General features: G+C 45.0%; 1 protein-coding gene across 1 annotated transcript in view; it reads left to right on the top strand.

Moving 5' to 3' along the window:
- Positions 1–15,941, top strand: part of DAAM2 (dishevelled associated activator of morphogenesis 2) — a 104,246-nt gene that overhangs the window by 28,809 nt on the left and 59,496 nt on the right. The window contains exon 2 of the mRNA XM_027771923.1: positions 8,890–9,110. Within this exon, the coding sequence (XP_027627724.1) occupies positions 8,890–9,110 (221 nt within the window). The remainder of the gene's footprint in view (positions 1–8,889; positions 9,111–15,941) is intronic.

The following is a 15,941-nucleotide window of genomic DNA, read 5'->3' as shown; positions in this document are numbered from 1 at the left end:
CATGTCTTGGGAAGTGGGAAGATGGACAGGCCAGGAGGATTGCTTGGGGGCTGCCATCTTCCTTTCCCTTTCTCTTTCCTGTAAGTGCTAGAATCGCTCAGTCTCTCGAGACAGCATTCATCCCTTCGTGAGGGTGATGCCTCCATGGTCACCATCGACTGGGCCCCACTTCCTCCCAGCACTATTACATTGAGGACCCAGTTCCAAACATGCACTGCCCCTGGGAGACAAACTGTCTTCTAAAGCATAGCAGGCTCTCGCTCTCTCATAAGCTCGCTGAGTGTGAGCAGCGCAGCAGATCCAGGGTCTGAAGACCCCCCAGGAATCCTAGGCTCACACCAAGCATCCAGTTTCCTCACCTGTGTGAAAGGTGCTCAATAAGTTATAATTATGACTTTATTATGATTAGAATCACTGAATGTAAAGTATGATACTCCCAATTTGATGAGCCAGATGAAATAAGTGGTATTAAATTCAATCATGTGAAATTGATGTTTTGGGATTTTTTTTTATAAAAACGATTTTTTTTTAAAGAGAGATTTTTGCTATAGGGCATGTGTGCTTGCTGGGGAGACAGAGAGAGACAGAGAGACAGAAAGCGAGAAATCACCCCCCCCAGGGGGGATGACCACGCCACAATCTCTTCTCCTCCATTCTCCTCTCGAGATCTTGGGCATGCACGCACACATGCCTGGCATGAGTTTAAGCCACCGGGTCCAGGACTTGAACCACGGTTGACTACATGGGAGTCCATGACATAACCATCGCACCAACTGCTGGTCCTGTGCTTTACAAATTTTAACTAATTTATTCTTCATGACTATCCCATGTATTTTACAAATGAGGAAACAGGGGCTCAGAGAGGGTAGGGGACTTGTCTGAGGTCACACTGTTAGAGCTGATGGGGGTGAACAGAAGCCCTTACCTGAGTTTGTGGCTAGAGTTGGGCTTCAGCACTTCAGACAGCTTCAGGGAGAAAGCAGGTATAGGCAGGGTTACGAGGAACCCCACACCTGTCTGCTGGCCACAAAGCATGAAGAGTGGTCTTCAAAGGCTTGAGAGGGAGCAGAGCTGCTGCAGGTGAGCAGTGGGGGGATGGATGGGCCAAGGGTCTGGCAGTGTAACCTAGGATGGAAAAGCGTAGACTCATCTTTGGGGAGCCAGGCTCCAGGTAAACTGAGCCAGGCCATTTTCATGGTGCCGCCACAGCACATGGCACAGGAGTCTCAGTGTACAGGGCCAACCTCTGCCTGCGGAGTGAGAAATTGTTTCCATTCCTGTGCTCCATGCGGCAGCTTCGGGAAGCTCTGGGCTCCAAGCCCAGCCCCCAGCCCCTTGGGGCCTGGTGGGTGAGAGGAAGGTAAAGGAACAGGCTCCCCATGATGCCTGCAGCTCTGCTGTCTGCCAACTCCCTTAGCCAATTGTTTAACCACAAAAGGACAAGCTGCTGGCCTGGGCTGGCCTCAGTCATGTCACACTGTTCCTTCCCTCTTCGCCTGTACTGCCTTCCCCATCCGGTGCACTATTGTGTCTTCAAGGCTGGCTCAATGCCGCCTTCTCCTGGAAGCCTTTCCTGATGATCCCTTCATCCTCTATCCCAGGCTGAACAAGGTCCCCCATTTCAGTGCTGCCCAAATGCCTCTCTGCCCAAACTACTGTTGTCACCGCTTTGACCCTCCTCCCACCCACACTGGAAAGGGACCCATCTGTTCTTGGGGAAAAGAACCATGCCTTGACTACTCTCGTGTCTTCATCCCAGCACATGGCTAGAAGTTAGTTAAAAGTGTGTTTGAGTGAGACACCACTGCCATCAAAACCCAGCCACTTATCGGGACCAGCAGTTAGCTTAACGGCTATGTTGCTGGACTCTTATGTAGTTGACTGTGGTTCAAGCCCCGGACCCAGTGGCTTAAAAGTCATGCCAGGTGCATGTGCGTGCGTGCCCAAGATCCCGAGAGGAGACTGGAGGAGAAGGCATTGCTGCGTGGCCATCCCCCTGGGGGTTGATTCTCACTTTATGTCTCTCTATCTCTCTCTTCTGTCTGTCTGGTGAGCACACGCACCCTATAGCAAAAACCTCTCCAAACTAAAAAACAACAACAAAAAACCCAGCCACTTCTCTTATAGACCTAGGTACTAAGATACATTGCCTGACCTTCCTATGATCATCAGTAAGAAGGGGAGGTGTACTGGCGAAGGCAGGAGAGCCAGAGCTCACGCAGAACATCTCAGCACAGTGCCTGGCTCCCAGCAGGCCCTTTGGAGATGGCAGAGGAGAGAGAACAAATAGTGTGTCCTTCCTGTTTTCTCTGTGTATAGAAGCAGTGAAGGGGATGAGAAAAGGAAATGTGAATGCCCTAAAGCCATAGCATTGGCTCCAAGAGCTGAAGGAGGAGCTAAAGAGCCAACTTTAATTCTGTGATAAGAGCACTGGACTCAGATCAGAACGCTGACTTGTGAGTTCTCGCACGTCTCCCGGCAGCTGGGTGTTGTTGACTGAGCCATGTAACAGCCCCTAAATCCTCAATATCGTCACCTGGAAGGGGGATAATAATAATAGTAAATACCTCACAAGGGCATCACAAAGCTAAAATGAAATTGCAGAGCTGTGAAAACATCTGGTCCAGCTCGTAGACAATGTAAAATCATGAGTTAATGAATCAAGATCTGTAGAACACTTGGGAAAGTGCTGAGCGAGGTCTTAGTTTAGGATATTCCTTGACTATGTGTCCTGTGGCGTGGTGGTTTCCAGCTTTAGAATCAGAGAGTCCTGGATCAAATGCTAGCTATGCTACTAACTAGCTGTGTTACCTTAGGCCAGTGACTCAACTTCTCTGAAGTATATTTTATTTTACTTTTATTTTTGTTGTCATTGTTTTAATTTCATGTATGTGCTCGCTGGAGAGAGACAGAGAAGGAGAGGGAAAGTGAGACTACAGCCCCTATGGGGGACGATCATGCCACAATCCCTTCTCCTCAATTACTCTTTTCAGAATTTTTGGTGCATTCACATATTCAGTGTGTTTTTCAAGCCACCAGGTCTGGGATTCAAACTATGCAGTTGACTATATGGGATTCAGCTGCATTAACTACCGTGGCACTGGCTGGTCCTGCTTTAGTTTTTTTTTTCAAGAACTTTGGGACCAGCAGATGGCGTAATGGTTAGGTCACTGAACTTCCAAATGGCTGTCCATGGTTCGACTCTAGGACTTGATGGCTTGAAACACTAGGTGCATGTGCATGTGCATGTGCACCCAAAGTCCTGAGAGGAGAATGGAGGATAAGGGACTGTGGCGTGGCCATCTCCCAGGGGGTGATTTCTCACTTTCTGTCTCTCTGTCTCTCCACACATGTCCCATAGAAAAAATCTCTCCAAAAATAATAAAAAAACTTTCTTAGAATGAAATGACCTATATTGGAGAGTTACTGTAGATAGAGCCCAGCGTCTGGCACTTAGCAAAGTCACAAGTACACTTTTAGTATTAGTGTTATTCTGTTTTTACTTTAGACAGAGGAAAAAGCACTGATGATATAGGACTTTTGAAGTCCCCAAATATAAAAACTGGTGTGTGGAGTGGATAGAGGTCAGGGTGTGGGGGTAAGGATTAGGATTTTTACCTTTACAGACCAAATGGAAAGAATGAGACCAAGTAATAGGAAGATCCTTCCTGGCTTGGGGAGAGAGAGGGAGTCAGTGCTCAGTACAGGCTGAGGAAAACTCCTTGGAAACCTTTGGGAATGGGATTGAGCTGGGCGGTATGAAAGATCAGGGCTAGTAGAGTCCTTGGGGAGCTTTAGTTGAGTGCAACTATTAAACAGAAAGGAAACTAAGGCCCAGGGAAGCTAACTAACATCATGGCCCGCGACCCACACCTGGGTGACAGAGCTGGCACTGGCCCCAGTGTCTGGAGTGAAGGCAACATGTTTTCTCCACACCATGGCATGGGGAGGGGAAGTCTGGCAGGAGCTAGAGGACTGGAGAAGACCTCTTTATCCAGGGCCCTGCAGCCCTCACTGGTGGCTGTGACCTAATGGTTTGCTATTGTAGGCCAGTTGGTCTATATTTAGGAACTAACAGTCCTGAAAAGACCTGTCTACGCAGGAAGACGGGAGGATACAAGGAGATGGGATATGGAGGGCAGGGAGATGTTGCTGTTGGGGAAGTTTCCTTGGAGAGGAAAGTAGATGGTGGGAGGAGCAGGTTAAACCTCTGGCCCATAGGCAAGCTCACTGGGTTTTGTTCTGCCTTTTCCCCCCACTTCTCCTGTTGCTTTTCCAGTTTCCTCTGAGGTGGAAACCTTCATTGTTCCTCTTTCTGAAGAGCTTTTGCAGAAATGAATTGCCCTGGCCACCTCACCTTTCCCTCACCTTGCCGGTGATAATGAGAATGAAGTCCCCACAGCAGTGTAGTCTTCATCTGTGAGTGCCCAGTGTGCTGAACTTGTTTTACTTTTTTTAAAATAGTTAATTTCTTCCATGAACAAGGAGAGAGAGAGAGAGAGGGACAGAGACAGCATTCCCAACAGAGTCTTGAGGCCCATCCATCCATAGCCCTGGATTATGGGCATGTCAATGCCCAATGTACTCAGGAAGGTCTCCATGTATGAACCTGGAGCCCTCCATGTGTGTCATCCTCACAGAGCATTGAGTCTTACTGCTATGCCACCATCCTACCCCTTACTTCTTTTATGTCTCATAGAAACCTAGTGAGGAAGATGCCTTGACTATCTGAGCATCATAGATGAGGAAACCTGGGGCTCTGAGAGGTTAAGAGATAGGCCTGGAGTCACCTTCTGGAAAGGCAAAGCTGGAAGTCGAATCCTAGTCTGTCTAACGTCTAAATCTCTGCTTTTTCCTCTGCTACCAGGAAGCTGGAGTGAATTGGGGCATTGGAGCAGGGATGGGCAAGTTCCTGGGGTATGAGGATTGAAGTAGTTTCTACTGATGGGGGAGAAGAAGCAGGTGGCCTTTGGGGTGTCCATAAACCTCTCTTGGTCTGAGAGGAGAAAGAGATATTCAAACTAGAGGTATTTATTTCTTCTTCTCCTTTTTTTGTAGAGAGATTGTTGCTATAGGGTACATTCGCTCGCCAGAGAGATAGAGAGAAACAGAGAAACAGGAAATGAGAAATTATCCCCCCAGGGGGGGATGACCATCCTGCAAACCCTTCTCCTCCATTCTCCTCTTGGGATTTTGGACATGCACACACACACATACCCAGCGTGTGTTTCCAGCCACTGGGTCCGGGACTCAAACCACAGTCGACTATCTGGGAGTCCAGCAACATAACCATTACACCATTTGCTGGTCCTGAGACTAGAGGTATTTCTAAACCAGGTTGTAGATACTACTCTTTTTTAGCAAAGTGAGTTTACTGGGCATGAAGGGATGAGGGGGAGGGTGGCTAGGGGCACGATGAGAAAAGAGGCCAATCCAGGTAGGAAGATGTGCTCTTTTGGGGCAGTGACCAGACCATAGCCTGGATGCTAGTATCCTGGGTTTTAATCCTGCCTCTGTCCCCAGCTATGTGACTCTCAGATATTTCCTCTTTGAATTTCAGTTTTTTGATCTCTATCATGAAGCTACATGATTTGTGAGACTCCTTCCAGCTGAGAGACTGTGGTTTTGGTCTTGGATATTCAGATGGGGCCTTAAGAAAGGAGGCAGGGAAAGACAAAAGAGGGGATAGTTGAGAGGAGGGTTGGCCTCAGGAACATAAACACACTGGAGAGCTGTCAAACAGGCAGCCCCTTAAAAGGGCAAATATGCAGCACTGCCCTGAGAGTGCAAGGCCCTTCTCTTGGGGGATGGTACTTCCTTTTTGTAAGGTCTGTGTCTACTTCTTCCTTTGTCCTATGGACCACTGCACTTCATTTTCTGTACTCAGGGGAGATGCTAAAATATTTAATAATAGGTATGTCACAGGTACTGACCAATTATAGCAGCCATGGCTGTAAACAGTGGGTGTTAAACTGTGCCAGGTTGGACCATTTGTATGCCAGCCCTGCTCCCACCCGTGATTCATCTTGGTTAAGCTTATCTTAGGAGATGAAGAGCAAAGGAACAGGAGGAAGACTTGGGGAGCAAGAAGAAGTTGAGGAGGTGAAGGCAGGAAGAGGGATTCATAGGTCCTTTCAGGCATCTCTCCCTAGAATCCACCATGCTATCAAGCTGGCCTCACTGCAGCCTATAGGGGAGCTTCCTTCTCATGCTCTGCACCCTAAACAAAGCAGTCTTGCTCACCAGCTGCAGCTGCATTTTGAAAGCTGATGAAACAAAAGGGATCTGATTTGTATTCTACATGATCATTCCAAACTTGACAAAGGGCACAAGACCCCCCAGGGTAGTCCACCTTATCTACCTAAAGAATTGTTTCTTTACTAAGCTTACCAGAGATCAGGGCCAGGGCTTTGTCTTGCCTAGTCTTGGCCATTGACTGTCAAATTCCATGAAAAATCCCTAAGTCTTCCTTCTCTGTTTTTATTAGTTCTAGCCTGTGTAGGCATTTACCATCATATACCAGAATTGCTGCATGAGCCTGCTGGCTGTTCCTCTACCTCCAACCTTGGGACTGTCCTCCTATTGCTCTTTACCAAGATTCCTGATTACCTGTTACCTTTCAGTAGTCAGAGATTTTAATCCTTTTTTTTTTTTTTTTTTTGAGTGACTAATAAGGACTTCTCCTTCCTCCTTCCCCTTGAGAATAGGTTGTTTCCCAATTGATGAAATACTCATTGAGCATCCATTAAGCAAAAGCCTTTTATTAACCACAGAATTAGGGGATGAGGGTCTCAAAGAAGCAGGAGAGAGTGCCTGCCCTCAAAGAGCTTTGGTTATATTTGTGAGAGCCAAAATGGAAGCAGAGAAAGCATTACCAGTAATACAAGGTGACTTTAGATATGTGTTATTTGAGGGTCCCCTGAGCCTATTTAAAAAGTTGATCACAAAGTTTATAAAGAAAGATAAATGGAGCTGGTAAAAAGTTCTAGAATGATAATTAAGATAGATCATGACTACTATGGCAAGTCAGATAAGATTACACTGGTATTGGCTGGATTGTTAGGAGCTAGGAAATAAAGCAATGTTCTCTAGAAGTTTCCCTGAACTCACTAGGAACAAGTTGTGCCACATTTATATTGTTTTCTGTTTTGATAAGACTTGATTCAAAGGGATGCCTTAGACTGAGTGTATCTTGAGTTCCACAGGGCTTTAGGAAAACTCTCATGTTGTCTTTGTAGAAAAGAGGGATGGATAAGAACATAGTTAAATGAATATAGAGCCAGGTGAAGGAGTGTCCCCTGAGAATATGACAAATAATTCTCTGGTATTCCTAGATGAGGCTGCTGTGTCACAGGGGTCTGTGTTCTTATGGTCAATATTTTCATCAATGATGTGAGTGATGATTGTGAAATCATTCTAATTTGTTAACCCAAATATAGGGAAAACAGCTAAGAAGCAAAACTCAAAAATATCTTGACCCCCAAATTAAAGATACTCAACAAGGATAAAAATAGGATCTTCAGGACCAGCAGTTGGCATAATGGCTATGTTGCTGGACTCCCACGTAGTTGACAATGGTTCAAGTCCCAGACCCTGTGGCTTAAACTCACGCTGGGCGCATGTGCATGTGTACCCAAGATACCGAGAGGAGAATGGAGGAGATGGGATTGTGGCATGGCCATCCTCCCCCTCTGGGGGGTGATTTCTTGCTTTCTGTCTCTCTGTCTTTCTGGCAAGTGCATGTGCCCTATAGCAAAAACCTCTCCAAAATAAAAAAGAACAACAACAAACTCAGGATCTTCTGTATTTATATCTGAAAAATTGGGATATGTATGTATGTGATAGAAGAATCTGACTGGGCAACAGTTTGGTGAACCCACTTACATTGTCTGAAATGTAAATTGTCTAAATGTGGGGGAGCCAGCGGGCAAGGAAGTCTGTGTGCAGATAGTTGGACATAATTGGTCTAGAAGCCAAGTGGCATCAGTGGCTGGGGCCAGTGTCCCTCCTCAAGCTGGTCGTCAGTGCACCAGGCTTTCCCAATGGCAAGCCAAAGACTTTATCCTTCCTATTCCAACTGTTGGCTCTCCGTCAGTTCCCGTCTCCGGCCAGAGCAGAATCCTCTGTTCTTGGTTGGTATAAAAAGCAGCTCTGATCAGATTTTCTTTAATATGCTGAATACCCTTTCAGTGGTTAGCCCCATTGTTTTTACCCAGGATTCCCCTGGTGACCTCTCTCAGGGTACTTGGCCTCATTCTTGTAAATGGATAATTGAATCAGTGGTCTTGTTGATATTTCACTTTCATCCAAACATGCTTGGGTACCACAGATGGGGCAGAAAACTGTGCAGGTCTCTCAAACCTTTTATCCTCTACTCCTTTTGGAGGTCCCTGCCCCAGGAATTCTACTGTCTATATATTTAACCCTGTGTTCTTCTGCCAGCCCTCTTCAACCTTTCCCTCCCCAGGCCCCCAAATGAATCAAATGAGTGGGTCTTTCTGGAAACTGACCTTCCAGAGAACAGGGAGTAGGATTCTGTATTCATAGTCATGAAGAGGACAAGATGAGCTCCAGCTCTGCCGGCCCGGAAGTCACATGCTATGACTGTAATCCTTCTCCCTTCTTTGGTGACAAGAATGGGGAATGTGAAAGTGATCCTTGCAGAAACACTTGAAGGGTGTTGTGAGGGGAACACATATGTCAACATGTCCAGGTGGAAAGAACTGAAGGGGAAAAAGAAACTGTGGAGAAGGGAGGGGGCCTTAGCCGTTGGGTTGAGAGTTCCTGATGGACTGTGGGGCAAAGACATTATGAAGGCAGAATGACCTCTGCCCCTGCCTGGCTGGCTACCATAACTGACTACCCTGTGTTTTTTGTTCTCCTACCCAGGTCACAATGAGGACCTAGTGCATCTGTCTAGTGCACCCCGGCTGGCAGTGACCATGGCTCCCCGCAAGAGGAGCCGCCATGGCCTGGGCTTCCTGTGCTGCTTCGGGGGCAGCGACCTCCCTGAGATCAACCTCCGGGACAACCACCCTCTGCAGTACATGGAGTTTTCCAGCCCCATCCCCAACCCAGAAGAGCTTAATATCCGCTTTGCAGAGCTGGTGGTTAGTGAGGGCATGGGAAGGGAGGGTGATGACAATGGGGGCGGGGGAGGTGGATGGGCAAGTACGGAATAACAGAGGGCAGGAATTTCCACCTCTCAAAACTCCCCTTGGGGCTCTGAGGTGGGCCCCCTGGGCACCCCAGCTGTGTGAGGAGACAGTCTGTCACTGGGGTGGGCACCGTGAAATGTGAAATTCTTCTGGGGAATCCTCGGAAGAATAAACTGATCTCCAGTATTGCTGGATCTCAGACCACATGGTACGGCAGTTATGCTAACACAGAATCAGACTTTTGTAAAAGAAGGCAGTATGGAGTCTCCCAGGAACATTAGAGCATTTGATAGACACCTGGAGTTTTCCTGGAATCCAATCTCAGAGGCAGGGAGAAGGAACAGAGTGGGCTTCTATAGGCAGACACTGGGCACTTTGGAACAGGAGATGATTGTTAGAAATAGGAAGATAGAGATGCCTAGATCACACCTGGCACCTGGATTGAGTCCCTGGTGATTATATCTCAGGTCTAGCCAGAGTCATGTGGAAGCTCTGTCATTTACACTGGCACCAGCCCTTCCTGACTCTGTAATGCCACCCAGGCCGGTACACCAGTCTTTGTGAGAAGTCTCTCCGTGTGACATTTCATGCTCTGACCACAAAGAGACCAAACAGGAAGGAAGCACAATTCCTCCCTTTGGAGGTCTGATGGTGAGACAAAGCTTGTACATCAGGGGAGGTCCCAGACCAGGGATGCAGAACCTGAACCCTGGCATAGAGCCATAAGCACATCTACATTAGCTCTTGGTCGCTCATTCCCGGGGTGGGACGGTACTCAAGTCAATAGAGAAACAGTGCTGTGTGGTTTGGAATGCAGCTCTGTACTTGTATTTACAAATAGATGCATCTGGTTGAGGCTACCTAGGTCTTCAAACCTCAGGGCCATTGTAAGATCAGACCATGCAGGCTAGGTAAAAAAGTTGAACAGCTTCCTTACCACATAAGGTTTGTGAAACCTCATTGTTTTCTACTTTATACTGTTCTTCAGGATAAGTATGAGGCACAAAGTGTTTGCTAGTGTAGAATAACATGTGGAACCTGATTGGTGTTAGTCAGGGGTCTTTTCTTAAGTAGAATGTCTGAGTTTTTGAAAGAAGGACATACTTACAAGTGTTCCTTTCATTGGCCCTCTTATTCAACAAATATTGGAAATGTTCAGTGGGCAGGGATTCTTGCAAGGCACTTTAGCAAAAGCGAGGATGAGTCAGACAAGTCTTGCCCACAAGGAGAATGGCATCAGATATCCATCAAGTGAGTGAAGAATTTTTCTTGTAGACACTGCTGTGTGGTGGTCCCTATGGGAGTCCTAAGGAATTAGCGATGAACAAGCAGACTTCATCCCTGTTTCCAAGAATGAGAAGTCAATAGGGAACACTGATCTTAAGGAACAATGACAAGTGTGGTGAGAGTTAGGACAGAGACATTCCAGGGACCTGGGAGTGTCTAGCAGGGAGCTTATTCTATACTGAGGGACATCACAATGGCCTCTGGGGACAGTGACATTTCTACTGAGGTGTGAAAACATTGATGGTGATAAAAGCGAATGGGAGTGCAGAACAATGATGGAGTGTTCCCTGCAAATATAACAGCATACATAAGAGTCTCAAGTCAGAGAAGGGTTGAGTTCTTTTGGGCGATAAATGAAGACCAGAATAAATATGAATTTTGGATTCAATCCTAAAGTCAAGGAGGTGCCACCAATGGCTTTAAATAGGGGTTTGAGGTAACCTGATCTGCTCTTCTTATTCTGTTGTTTTTTGTTTGTTTTTAATAAGATTTTTGTCATAGAGCACTTTCACTTTCCAGAGAGGGAGAGATAGAGATAGTGAGAGGGAAAGTGAGAAATTACTCCCCGTCCCCAGAGGAGATGGTCATGCCGTAGTCCCTTCTTCATTCTCCTCCTGGGATCATGGGCATGAATGCACACATGCCTAGTGTGATTCCAAAGTTGCTGGATCCAGGACTTGAACCATGGTCAGCCATGTGGGAGTCTAATGCCTCAACCACTACACAACCTGCTGTCTCCTGATCTGCTTTTCTAAAAGACTGTTCAGTGTACTATGTTGAGGATGGGTTCTAAGCTAACCTTTAGGAAGCTATTGTAGCCATCCAAGGTAGGGAGAATAATGGCTTGGACTAAAATATTAGCAGTGACAATGAAGAGAAATGGAGATAATTAAAGTCTATTTAAGAGAAAAGATAATAGGACTCAGTAGGATCAATGAGCAAGTAGAATAGGAATCAAAGGAACACTTAGATTTTTGACATGAGAAGCTGAGTGGATACTGGGACCCCGTGCAGGACAGGATATACTGGAGAGGCCTGAAGGTTAGGGGGTCGGAATGAATTAAATTTACATATTCTTTTCATGTATCAGGTTTTTATCTGCAAAATAGATTGTTACAAGTTCTAAATGAATAAATATGAAGCACTTAGAGCAGTGCTTGGCACATAAGAACTACATAAGTGTATGGGGCATCTGAGAGACATCAAAGCAGAGAAGTACAGGAGGCAATTGTGGCCTAGGGCCTGGATCTCAGGAAAGGAAACCAGTGGGCTGGAAGTAAGAGTTTGAAAGAGTTTGGGATAATATCTAAGTTTTGGGGAATGAGCAATAAGGTTCCACCTAGGGTGAAACTTGGAGGAGAGAAAAGGACTCAGGTTGGTATTTTGAGGGATTTCAACATTTGAAGATAGAAGAGAAGTCATCAAAAGAGGCCAAGAAGGAACATAAAATGAAAAAGGAGAGATTGCTTGAGAGTATGGTTATTGAAGAAACCAGGAAAGAAAGGGTCTTATGCTGCCTAGACTGAGCAAAACTGCCAAGAAATGCTCATTGATTTAGAGGCAGAGACCACTGGCTAGAAAAGACAAGGGCATGAATAACCAGAATGCAAGATCGAGTGTAACTGCTCTGTAGTTCTGGAGAGAGACTATTCTTGCTCAAGGCTTATGGATGGATGTCTTGCTGAAGGAGGCCAACACTGAACCATAGGAATCAGACCAGGGTCCTTAGCATGAGTGGGGAGGGAGAGCTTTCCACGTAGAACTAGCTGTGTAAGCAAAGATCCTGAGATTAAAGAGGTGCAGAGCTTGTGCTGGGAAATGGAAGATGTACATAACTCATTTTTTCTCTTTTTTTTTTTTTTCTAACCATGGAAAGGAAAACTTATAAGGGTGCTGGGAATTTTGACCAAGGACATTCCTGGGATATGCAGAGAGAAGTTCTAGGGAAGAACCTGTGCTTGGCATTAAAGCATAGGAGTTCTTATTTCCAAAGACAGGTGAATTGATGGATGTTATTTCAGATAGTCATTGTATGTACTATCCAAATGGCCTCATGGGGCTACAGGCTAGTCCAAACTACAATAAGATAAACTGTGAGTATAAAATGCATACTAGGGGATCAGCAGTTAGCGTAATGGCTAAGTCGCTGGAGTCCCATGTAGTTAGTTGACTGAGGTTCAAGTCCGGGACCCAGTTGCTTAAACTCAGGCCAGGCGCGTGTACGTGTGTGCCCAAGATCCCAAGAAGAGAATGGAAGAGAAGGGATTGCAGCATGGCCATCCCCCCTGAGGGGTGATTTCTTGCTTTTTGTCTCTCTGTCTCTCTCTTTCTGATGAGCACCGTACCCTATAGCAAAAGTCCCTCTAAAAAAAATAATAAATAAAATAAAATGCATGCTAGATTTTGAAGACTTATTTTGAAAAAATAATGTAAAATATCCCATTAATAATTTGTTTTACATCGATGGGGCCAGCTGGTGGTGTAGTGGTTATGGAGCTGGACTCCCACATGGCCAGCTATGGTTTGAATTTGAGACCTGGCAGCCTGAAAATCACACCATGCTTGTAGGTGTGTGCCCAAAATCCCAAGAGGAGAATGGAGGAGAAGAGATTGCAGTGTGGCCATCCCCATGTGGGGTGATATCTCACTTTCCCTTTCACTGTTTCTTTCTGTCTTTCTCTGGTGAGTGCATGAACCCTATGTCAAAACCTTGAAAAAAATATATAAAGAAAAAAAAAAGAAAACTCCCCCAAAAAATTAGTTGACTGTGTGTTTTGGGATTTATTTCTGGGGTCTCTATTCTGTTCCATTGGTCCACCTGTCTGTTTCTGTGCCAATACCATCCTGTTTTGATTATCACAGCTTTATAGTATATTTTCAGGTCAGGGAGTGAGATGCCGCCCATTCCACTCTTCTTGCACAGGATTGCTTTGACAATATGAGGTATTTTATGATTCCAGACAAATCGTATGATTATCTTTTCTAGATCTGTGAAGAATGTCTCTGGCACTTTGACTGAGATTGTGTTAAATATGTAGATTAGTTTGGGTAGAATTACCATTTTGATTATATTATATTTGATTCCTATCCAGGAACATGCGATGTCCTTTCACTTTTTTGTGTCATTTTCAATTTCTTTTTTTATTTTATCATAGTTTTCCTTGTGGAAGTCTTAACTTTTTGGTTAGATTTATTCCTAGGTATCTTATACTTTCTGTGGCTATGGTAAATGAAATTGCTTTCCTTCAGTTCTATCTCAGCCTGCTTGGTGTTCACATATAAATGCTATAGATTTCTGTATGTTGATTTTGTATCCTCAACTTTACTATATTCATTTATTACTTTCAGGAATTTTTCATGGATACCACTAGGTCTTCTATGTATACAATCATGTCATCTGCAAATAGAGATCATTTCACCTCTTCTTTTCCTATTTGAATGCCTTTTATTTTATTCTCTTTTCTGATTGCATTGGCAAGTACTTACAGTACTATATTGAAAAGAAGTGGAGAAAGTGTACATCCTTGTACCAGTTTTTTTTTTTTTTTTGGAGAGTTTTGCCATAGGGCACGTGAGCTTGCCAGAAAGACAGAGAGAGACAGAGAGACCAGAAAGCAAGAAATCACCCTCCTAGGGGGATGGCCACGCTGCAGTCCCTTCTCCTCCATTCTCCTATCAGGATCTTGGGCACTGTGCCCGGGTCAGTTTAAGCCACCAGGTCCTTGACTCGAACCACAGTCAATTCCATGGGAGTCCAGCAACATAGCCACTACACCAACTGCTGGTCCAGACATAGTATTAATATGTCATGATCCTACTGCTTCAGCCTCCAGAGTAGCTGGGACTACAGGCATATACCACTGCATCTAGGTTTTTTAGGATGAGCCAGGAATTGAACTCAGGCCTCCTATGTGTCTTCAGCCTCCTGATTAGAAACATCGACAGTGTGCACTACCAAAGCTGGGACAATATTGATATGATATTAACTAAAGATAAAGGTTTCTTTAGTTTTTATCTAAAGTTCCTGTCCCCCTAAGGTCCCAAGCAAGATACCACATTAAAGTTAGTCATCATGTATCCTTAGGCTCCTCTTAGCTATGAGTGTTTCTCATAATTTCCTTGTTTTGATAACCTTAAAAGTTTGAGGAGTAGGGCCAGCTGGTGGTGTAGTGGTTATGGAGCTGGACTCCCACATGGCCAGCTATGGTTTGAATTTGAGACCTGGCAGCCTGAAAATCACACCATGCTTGTAGGTGTGTGCCCAAAATCCCAAGAGGAGAATGGAGGAGAAGAGATTGCAGTGTGGCCATCCCCATGTGGGGTGATATCTCACTTTCCCTTTCACTGTTTCTTTCTGTCTTTCTCTGGTGAGTGCATGAACCCTATGTCAAAACCTTGAAAAAAATATATAAAGAAAAAAAAAAGAAAAATTTTTTTACATTGATCACATGTTGAAATGTCCATATACTAGATATATGGTTGAAATAAAATGCATTAAATTCAACTTCACTCATTTCATTTAATTGACTAGAAAAACTTAAAAATCTATGTGGCTCACATTATATTTCTATTGGGCATTTCAGATTTAGGTGAAAAAAATCATTAAGTGTTTTTCCTTGAATAAATGTATAGGGAAAAGATTATAGATAGCTAGATTTAAGACTCTATATTTTCTTAGATATTGCTTTTCTTGTTTATGGTATTTGAAAATATAAAGGTTAGTAATATTATACCTTGTCATCTTAATGCAAGTTTTGCCTTTTAGTTCTAAAAAGGGCACAGTAATTGAGTTGAAAAGCTCATGGTTTGCCCACGTGCATTAACTATTTTTTCAGTGAGCCCTGGTGTTGCTTTGTAAACCACAGGAGAAGCAGCTCCAAACCTTTTAGGGGCCATCTAGCACAGCTGCACCTACAGAGTCACCCCAAACAACGTACAGGGTTACTCCAAGTTTGATGACCTCAGAAACTTCCTAGTTCTACTCTTCCGAAAGTATGGACTATCCTGGTGGAGTTCTGAGCCTATCTTGGTGGTCCTGTAAGTAGAAGGGCTGCCTCTGAAGAGTTTACAGAGCTTACCCCCAGGGGAAACAGATCAACACCTATGCTGGGACCTACACTGGGGCTGGAGAGTCAGAGAATTTGGGGGTACATAGGCTTTTGAGGGGCAGATTGACTTGAGGCATGGGGACAAGGGTCTGAGAGACCCAAGACTGGATCTGTAGATGACTTCTTTGTTCATCAGGCCTTGACTTGTGTTGACAGGCTTAAGAAGGGCGAAGGATGGAAAATAAGAAACCCTGGGCAAAAGGAGTAGGGGCTAGCAAAGTAATGTAGGAGATGGGCAGGAACAAAGGGGTCTGAAGGAGGAGGGTGGATTTGCAGAGAGCAGGTGGGGGCAGACGGGAAATAAAATGCATTGGCTTGGGTTGCGGGAAGGGAATGAGGCTATTTCTATAACAGTGAAAAAAGAAAAAAAAAAAACCCTATCATGTCT

Source organism: Tupaia chinensis, unplaced genomic scaffold, assembly GCF_000334495.1.
Source record: "Tupaia chinensis unplaced genomic scaffold, TupChi_1.0 Scaffold000238_1, whole genome shotgun sequence".
NCBI lineage: Eukaryota > Metazoa > Chordata > Mammalia > Scandentia > Tupaiidae > Tupaia > Tupaia belangeri.
The sequence above is the reverse complement of the archived record's forward strand: the minus strand, read 5'-3'. Positions and strand labels throughout refer to the sequence as shown.